The sequence below is a fragment of the Ctenocephalides felis genome, unplaced genomic scaffold (assembly GCF_003426905.1).
Source record: "Ctenocephalides felis isolate EL2017-DRISC unplaced genomic scaffold, ASM342690v1 CF-g0.4_SCAFFOLD_01170, whole genome shotgun sequence".
In the NCBI taxonomy this organism is placed as follows: Eukaryota; Metazoa; Arthropoda; class Insecta; order Siphonaptera; family Pulicidae; genus Ctenocephalides; species Ctenocephalides felis.
Genome location: NW_020537324.1, coordinates 38505684 through 38515589, shown reverse-complemented (window position 1 = coordinate 38515589; position 9906 = coordinate 38505684). Strand labels below are relative to the sequence as shown.

The following is a 9906-nucleotide window of genomic DNA, read 5'->3' as shown; positions in this document are numbered from 1 at the left end:
ACATTTTAAAATAGTTGCAATGAAGGAAAAGTATAGAAGAATCAGTTATGATTTTTTATAAACAAAAAACGAACTTAATGATGACTGACAGTTTTACATTTTGAGAAGAATGTATCTTAATATAAAAAAACACATGTGTATAATATAATAAGTGTGCATAGACAATTGTGCTGAATTAAAATCGATTGAAAAAAAAATGTTATATAATAATTTTGTTTTCAATCGTGATTTAAAATATTATTATTTGACGTTTATATGAATGAACACAGAAAGCAAATAAAATCCTAATCATAAATCAATTTTTCCCTAAATTTCCCTGAACATTAACAACTTTAATTTTGCACATCTTTTTGTTTTGAATTGTTGACTGCCTAATTCTATATAAATATTCAAAAATTTGATATTTTGTATCTAACATGTGATTTTTAATATTGCCTATAGGATAAGTTGGATATTTATGCTTTTTTATCTATGGACATATTATAATATATTTGTTCCTTTTTGAATTCGTCAAAAATATTAGGTTTATTGAACTGTGAAAAAAACTTCATGATTAATGTTAAATTTAATATGTCGCTTTTTGATGATGTTTAAATATCCAAACTAACATGGTAATCAAATCAAATCAGAATCTTATATCGATTTATCTCGAATTTTTTATAAATATTGACAACAGTTTTGCTTTTTTAGTTCAAAATTGCCAAAATTAATTAGAATTTCTAAAACTAAATTGGATATATATGCACACGATGATCCAATAAAATTTAAGAAGGGTAACTAAGATATTTTTGGGAGAAACAAATGTTTATATTCAATATAGTTTTTTTCGAAGACGATATACCGATTATACCGAACTTTGAACTTTTCAATATCATTTTTGTAGTACAATTAGTCTTTTGCTCCATAATTCGGCGATAATCTCTCTATTCGGCTGCATTTTTTTCTTTTTCAACTGTGACCGTTTTGCAAATTTCGATCTTTAAATTCTCCAATAGCTTTATACAATGATCACTGTTGATGGTCTTTTCTTTCTTAAGGTAGTTGATAAAGATCATTCTTTGCGAATCCTAAAAAACTGACGCCATAACCTTGCCAGTTGATCGATTGCATTATTCCTCGTCATCGTCTCTATTTCACTCGGCTGATTGTCTATTCGGCTCCGGAGTGTAGTGATGAAGTCAGGTAACATATTGATGCAAAAACTCAGTTTTTTTTCGATTAAACAGTTCCAATTACTCTTACTCACTCATTCAGCACAGAGATTTTCTATTCAAATATTAGTGGGCGACATGTCCAACATATGCGTGAGCTATCTCAGACAATTTTACTTTTTGGTTTTTCAGAAAGTTTCGGTGGAGTTTTTATGGTAACTTTCCATAGGGTAAGTTATAGTAATCGCAAAAAATCGAAAAAAAAGTTTTTAAATATCTTTAGGTTTCTGAATATTTCGGCATACTTACAAAAAACTTTTTTTTGTATAGCAAAGGAAATGCGTTAATGCATCCCAGGCTGGTGTTTTGTCTGGGTAGGTCGGACACAATACCGTCCAGGTATAATAACGACTAAAACCTCCGCTTTGCCCTTGCCTCTGGTCCACACGGAAACCGCCGTTAGGCATTACTTCGTGGGGGAGGATCAAGAATGTTATAATTCTTAACTTCATTTTAAACTCATTTTTTAAATGGGCGAAGTCCCATTCGCCCTTACTCTTTCCATAGAACGCAGGTCAATTAGCACCTGTCTGTCAATTAGCAATCTGTCTGTGGCGTTCCAAGCAGCTTCAGTTGTCAGCATCACTTCAACAACAGTACCTGGAGTAATTCTTTGTCTCAATATCTCTTTTATATTGTCCCGTAGAGCACTAAATAGCATGCACACGGATAACACGTGCTCAAACAATACGGTCAATTCGGCGAGCTATCGTGCTTGAAGTTGTGTACGTAGGCTTGAAAACAGCCGTGCCCAGATAGCATTTGCGTAGTATGATAATTCACTTCTCCATGCTTGCGATTTAGCCAGACTTTGATGTTTGGAATGAGACGATGCGTCGATCTGCCCTTCACTACGACATCTCACAGTTACCATCGGTCAGTGCTGTTTTGCCGTACTTTTATTCTCAAATTCTCAGGACTCAGTAGTTGATGTTTTCGATGGCAAATTGTTCTTCTTACTTCTGCTAAAACTAAGAGAGGCAGAGTTCCTGAAATGACGCACACTGCTTCCTCCGATATTGTGTGAAATATCCTTCTAGTTTGTTTAGGGCCTCCAACATTAAGAATCAGTCGAGCAAGTTTTGTCCTAACTGTTGACGCCTTGGAACTAACGTGTTCCACCTGTTGATTGAAATTCAATCGAGCATCAAGCATTACGCTAAAGTAACAGATGTGAGGTTTTGACGTGATCTCTAGATTTTCTATCTTCAGCTTCATGGTCTCTATTATTTTTTTACTCGTGCTTAGAACAGCTTCACTTTTTTGTTGTGCTAATTGCAGGTTTATTGTTCCCATCCAGCCATTAATTTTTCTGACGGTTTTGTCAAATAGACTTACGATCTCATCAGTTTGTTAGGAGACGACTACTATGGCTACATAGTCTACATAGTCATCCAATGCAGCTACAAGACAGTACTTTTTTGCATCCCCCATCCATTTGGTTCCAGCAATTGCTTCCTTAGCGGTATTAACTACCAAGTTGATAGCATCGATAGTTGATCGCCCTTTGCGAAAACCATACTGATTGCCTGCTAAGAGTGAGTCAACTACTGCATCTATTCTTTGGTGAATTATTCTTCCCAAAAAAATTCCCGTTGTATTCAGCATGCATATTGGACGGTAGGATGATGGTTCATCTGGTGGTTTTCTTCTTTTGGGAAGAAGCACTAATCTTTGCTGTTTCCATTTTCGTGGAAAAATCCATTTTCTTAGACATGTATTATATGCTATAAGAAACATTGTCGGAGATGTCATAATTGATGTTTTAATGCAATATAAGGATTTCCATCTAATCCTGGTGCTTTTCTATTTCCAACCCGATGACAAGCTTCCATCAGTTATTGCAGTGTTATAGGTGGAATATTACTCAGTTCTACATGCGTTACCTGGTAGTTTAAATTAGGTTATCGTGAGAACAAAGTAGTTACTATTTTATTTAATAGTCGTGGACAAGTTAGTGAAGGCATTGGCGAGACCTTACAGTCTTATAACGCCTTCCCCATGGGTTTTCCTTGACTTTATCTAGAAGTTCTTTCCAGCACCTAACTTTACTATCTTTGATAGCTTCATTTACAGTCGGTCAAGTAAGAGCGTGGCCGGGTTAATTTATAAAAATAATTATTTTATGAAACTTTAATATTTATAAGTGCATTGTATACGTTAAAAGCAAGGATGCAATTTGGTCAATCAAGTCGACAATTGCCTGGCATCTCCGACGCCTGCTTTTTACTAATTTAACGGATTATTTCAGTCTGACGGCTCATATTTTAATTTAACGGCTCGATGAGGACAGTATGTGCTCATATAGAACTTTCATCAGTGAAAATGACATTTTCAAAATCTCTAACAATATTTTCATGTGCTCAAGCGGAAAAGAAGCACATGTTTTTCAGTCGTCGGAGGCTTCCCCGTTGTGTTGCGCCATTTCAGATCATGAATGCGAAGAAAGGTTCAGATAGTTTTGTAGATATATTTGTAGATATTTCTAAACATTTTGCCATTAATTTTGCTCGTCCTTGCTGCAGTGTTAAAGCAGGATTCCGCAAATACCCATTCACTGTTCTTTTTTCTTCTTTTTTATTTGAACCACGTTCTGATAAATCATCGACATTTTTAGCAACTTTATATAGGTGTATCGAATTCTGTACAAATGCCTTCAACTTTCTCATTTGGGTCACATTTGGGTACCTTTAGGTGCATGCAAAAGGGCGCAGCCTCGTAGCGCGACGCGTAACTTAGCACTCATGGCGTTTAACGTAATTTTTTCGTAAAGATCAACTGCAACTAAACCTTTTTTGACAATGCATCAAGGACAAAGCTTCACTTTATCGGCTCACGAAAGAATTAGACCGAAATCTTTCATTAACTGTCGTTAAAGTCGGCCACGCTCTTACTTGACCGACTGTAGTTGCTGCCGTGCCTGTTTGTATTCCACTACCAGTTGTGCAGAATTTGTGAGACTATAATCTCGCTGAGGTATGCATCTTTTCTTATGGCACTCTTTACGAAGAGAGCTGATTTCTTCATTCCACCAGTGCACAGATGGTCTTTGATTTAGGCCATGTTTACGAGTCTTACTGATATCACAGGCTTCGGTTATTCTCTTCATCAGCTCTCTAGTATACTCATCTACGTATTCTGAAATAATAGTTTTGTAATTCAAGGCTACTCTCATGACGCTTTCATCAATGTATAGGTGCATGTCTTCTAATTTTTCTATTCGTTGATATTTCCCAGGTGATTACATTGTGGTCACTAGCAGTGTAGATATCTAATACCTTTCAATTGCAATTTTCTCTGACGAGGCTGTTGCTAACGAAAGTAAGGTCTATTATTGAGCTAGCACTGCCATTGACAAAGGTTGGCTTATCACCACTATTTAGTAAAATAGCATCAGGTGCAGTAAAAGCCTCTAAACGTGCTTTACTTCTTGCATTAGTCTTTCTACTTCCCCAGTCTACAGCCCATGCGTTGAAGTCACCGGCTATCGCCACTGGGTGGTGTCGTTTTGCATCCTCTACTAGACGATCTAGGAAATCAACAAAATCTGACAGAGAAAGACTAGGTGGAGCGTAACAGTTGCATAAATGTATGCCATCTAATGATGATGCTACAAATCCAGCGTTGGTATTATTAACGGCGTTCTGGAAACAAAATTTTCAAAAAAAGAACCAAATAACAGCGTTGGTCTACCTAACAATTTTCATTTCTCTTACCATCTGCATAAGCAAGTCGTGTGTGCCCCACAATGATTTATGCTCAGCTGTATTATCTTCATTTTTTTGTGTTTATTATTTTCTCTTAGGCCTTCCTATATATAGGACATATGTGAGTGCCGGCTTGATGGGCTGAATTTTCAGTGCTTCCATTCTGAGCGTACATTTTGCTGCATTTATACAATTGGCTATTTTGTGACCTTCTTGGTCACATCTAATGCATTGATTGATCCGATTCACTTCGCTTTTGCACTGTGCGCCCGAATAACCAGAATTTCAGGCATCGGATTGAATTCGTTTGTGTATGTGTACAAGGATCAACCGATTTGAAAAATTTAAAAAGCATTCGATTTGTATTAATAAGAGATATGCTGATTAGTTTTTGGCATAGGCAGGTCTAGCCGTTTCAAAGATACGGGGCAAAAAGAACCAAAAATGGTAATTCTGTATAAAGAGAACAAAGCGTCCGATTTGAATAATTCAAAAAACATTTTATTTATATTTGTGGGAGTAGTAATGAATATTAAAGTATAAACTCCCATCGGATAAAAATATATGAATTTTATTTATTATAAAATATTACTGATATGAAAATATATCAAAAATGACAAATCCAATTGTTTTCCTCTCATGACTAGCCTGCTTGATCCCCACACACTCCCTGCCCAGTGTTGAGCTCACAGTTTAAAAGAAAAATACAGGAAAACACGTTATAAAAATATGGTGGGAAAGCAGATTATAGCAGGATTATGGTACTAGTCAATTAGTAATTCTAATGTTTCGTCGGCAGATCCACAGTATGGTAGGTAAATCGACCTTCCATCAACTCCATATTCTGCATAAGGTTCTGACTAAAAAAACATGTGGAAAATTTCCTGAACCTCGATGTCGGTGAACTTCTAAGAATCAGCCTCGATCTATTTGGTATTAGTTATATCAGAGTTACTTAATGTTTGGAATGCATAATTTATGGGTACAGTTTTCATTTCTGCAGGCGTTGTGTTTGTATCTGATGGGTTCTGATCAGAGAAAGAAGTTGGCTCTTTTCCAAATCAGGATCATTGGTTTCTTTAACATAAGAGTCCAGAATTGTGAAATCCAATAAATAATTTATGTCAAATTTTGTTTTGACACGTCGCTGTCACCGATAATGGGAGGTAGCATCAAAAGACGATTTGTTGAGTTAACGGACAAGGAGAGGTTGAATTGCATTCCAATGAAAAGTTTAGGCTCCAAATTATTTTTTTCTGTCAGCAATAAACACTGAGGTCTGGGTATACCAAACGAGTAACCACGAAAGTCCGGTTCAGATAGTAAGTGCGTTAACTATGATGAACCGAGGACTGGACGTACCTTATAAGTCGTCTCTGAAGACCAGTGATTATGGTGCTGCGTCAAAATTTAAATTTCTTAAATCCTCGAAAAATAAAACTCTTTATCTCACTCGTCTTTATCTTTATCGACACATGAAATTGCATTGAATTCTTTTTTTTCTGTTGAAAAACTCAAAAGTAGCGTTACTTGAACATCTGTAACTTTTAAACTAATTGTCGAATTGTCATGAAATTTTGTCAGAAATCTTCTTAAAGTACAGTAAAAAGTACAACTAACGTTTATGACACTTTACTATTACTTTATAATAAAGATATAGATGTTTTAAAAAAAAAAATATGATTACAATTCATTTTTACAACTCACCCAAAAACTGAAAACTGATTTCTCTTCTAATTTTCTTGACGTAAAACTCATTAATAAAGACGGTATATGTTCTACAGATTGATGTAGAAAAGATAATTGGTCCGAGAGGTACATCAATTTTAATTCACATGTTCCACTGAATATAAAAATTTCCACTATTTGAAAACTAGACTATCATGCTATTTTATTATCAGATCCTTTATTCCACGACATAAACATAAAATTAGTTAAAAAGTTCTTACTTTGTTTTAAGTAAGACTTCAACAACACTGTACTAATATGCAAGTCGAAATTGTCAACTAATTATATAGTTTTAAATGTTTCAATTATTAATAGTATTGTTACAAATAATTAAATAACTTATTAAGGCATACTATAATTTTTGAATATAAAAATATAAAACATTAATAAAAACTCAGTATACTAATTATTTCAAAATCATTTTGAAAATATAGACTCTTACCAACAACCTGTGCCTAAAACAAATCGATCGGAATGGTATCATGGAACGCTAGATCGCAATGAAGCTGTATCTTTATTGAACCAATATGCTGCCAGTTTGATTGAGAAGCAAGATGGTATATTTTTGATACGGTATAGTGAAAGGCACGGAGGAAATTATGTGCTGACGATGTTACATGAACAGCAAGCCTATCATTTCAGAATACGGTCACAGGTATTTCAATATCCTTATGTTCTTAATGTATTGAATCATTTGAATTTTAACTAGTGGTGCATGGCATTGTGCCTTAAGTCAAATTGCTGAAACTTCCCGTACCATAATTAAATGTTCGTGGACAAAAATAATCAGAAATCTTTAAAAATTAAACAATAATTTTTCAAATAGATTATAATAAATACTATAAATTTTAGTAATAATAAAACACTTAAGATGGCTAACATAGATAAACATAATTTAATCAAGCTCAGTTTGAATGAATCCATTCTAGGACTTTGATATTATGTTAGATTCGCTAAAACTCAAGAACGGCTAAACCGATTTGGCCAGTTTTAATTTTGAAATATTTGTGCTTATCCGGAGATTGTGCAAAACGTGAGCTATAATTTCAACACCGCGTAGAAACTTTACATCTTTGATTTTTTTGTAGAAGCGTAATTTAAAATGAAACAATCGACTGCGGCTCATACGTCAAATGTCAAATGATTATGTTCAGAGGGTTTTTTTATTTGCATAGATTTATTGCCGATCAAAATAATAGAATTTTTTAAGATAATATGCTGGGTGTAAATGCATTTAAAGAGATTATCTCCTATGAGAAATCTCTTTTTTTATTTTTTGACATTTTATTTAAGGTCGTGTGGCCATATTTTTTAATCTTCGATTAGGAGATTCTTCGCTTAATTCTTTTAAATATTTGTTCGGGTGATCTGGTAGTTTTTTTGTGGTACTTTCGCTCCTTTCTTTTATCATTTCATTAATAGTTTTTATTTTTAAGTCTTTATGTAGAGTGTCATTTGCATTATACCAGGGTGCGTTCACAATGCATCTTCAAATTTTCGATTTGTAGTAAATAGTTTTATTTGTATATAAAAACATTATTAAAAGGTTTGGAAGTGTTATAAGAAACTTTTTTTAAATGCTAATAAAAAATATACAGTTTTTGGATTTATAGCACATTTTTTTGCAAATTTTATTGTATTTAATCTATGTGTCCTTAAAGAACTCATGTGTATAGCTTCATACTAATTTGTAATTTAAAAAAAAATGGGTTATATTATTATTTCATTCAGGTTATTCAAATTAAGATCCTACGTTTCGAATCGATCGAAGGAGACTTTTTGTCGAATAATTTATTTCGTGTCACTATTCGGCTGATAACACAAAACATAACTTTGGAACACACACCAGTAAAAAATTTAATAACACACAAAATTACGATATCTGTTTGCAATTAAATATTTTAAAAATTGGTTAATGTATTGATAGTTCCAGCATTAAAACGAGTTTTACATACAAATATACATGTCTGCCACCCTCAATTTTAACCTTTCTACCACATTTCCCAATTTAATTAATCATTTCTAATCTAACTGGTCAATTATCGTTTTTTATAGACGTTTTTTTATTGAATTTTGATTCAAATTTTGATTAGGTAATGTGAAAACTTAATTTTTTGCAACGGGATTTATTTTTTATTTTTATTGCGGGTTGATCACTTCTAACGCTCTTTTAAATATTTTGAAGGCAAAAAATCGAAAATTTCATAATTTTACGCTTTAAAGGTTTTTGGACATTTTGGCATATCTTAGAAAAAATGGATATATGTGTGTGTATGTGTGTGAGTATGTGTGCGGATACAAATTTTAGTCGACGATTTCGGGAACACCGATCAACCGGTTTGAATAATTCAGTAAATATTCGATTCGTATTGATAAAGAGACATGCTGATTAAATTTTGATGAAGGCAGGTTTAGCCGTTCCGAAGACACGGGTCAAAAAGTGCAAAAACGGTTAGTCAGTTTTTAAGAGAACGCAGCGTCCGATTTTGTTAATTCAAAAAACATTTTACTTGTATTGACTGATTAAATTTTTGGGAAGACAGGTCCAGCGGTTATGGACTCTCAATAAAAATAAGGTAAAAAATGTCAAAAATGTTTATTGGTTATATGTACATCAAATTATCAGATATTTTATAGAGATTTTAATAATATGCACACATTTTGTGTAATTTTTTTTGGGTTCCGCACCAAGACTTTTATTTACGGTACCGGAAGTTCCAGCAATTTGCCTTAAGGCACGATGCCATGCACCATACTAGTTTTTTTTTAAAGGAACACACATTTAATTATATTATATATAGTTTACACAGTGTCAAAAGTGTAAAAAATAAGATAATTGTAAATTATAAAGTATCTTAAATAAAAATTTGTATTCTACAAGAGATGGATTAAATAGTTATTCCAACTCTGCTAATGAATATTTTGGAATAATTTTTGCAAAAATGTGCCCATGAATATTGTATTAGGTAAACAATTAACCACTTATTTCGGAAAATTTCTTATAATTAATAAAGAGGCATTGCTCCCTGTGGTGTTAAAGTGGACAAATGCAAATTTGTAGGAAAAGTAGGAAATACACTATTTCTAAAATAAATAGCTTATAGTATCATTTCACTCAATATAGTTTTCTTTTTGAAGACTTCAAACTTTTCGGAACCATTTTCGTAGTACGATTTATAGTTTGCCACAAAATTCGGCATCATCTCATCATTTGGCAAAAATTTCTTCACAGCGAGCATCCATTTGAGATCTAAGAACAA

The 9906-nt window shown here is 33.4% G+C and overlaps 1 protein-coding gene across 1 annotated transcript in view; it reads left to right on the top strand.

Moving 5' to 3' along the window:
* Positions 1-9906, top strand: part of LOC113366743 (tyrosine-protein kinase Shark-like) — a 146254-nt gene that overhangs the window by 103905 nt on the left and 32443 nt on the right. Inside the window, exon 6 of the mRNA XM_026608402.1 lies at positions 7081-7301. Within this exon, the coding sequence (XP_026464187.1) occupies positions 7081-7301 (221 nt within the window). The remainder of the gene's footprint in view (positions 1-7080; positions 7302-9906) is intronic.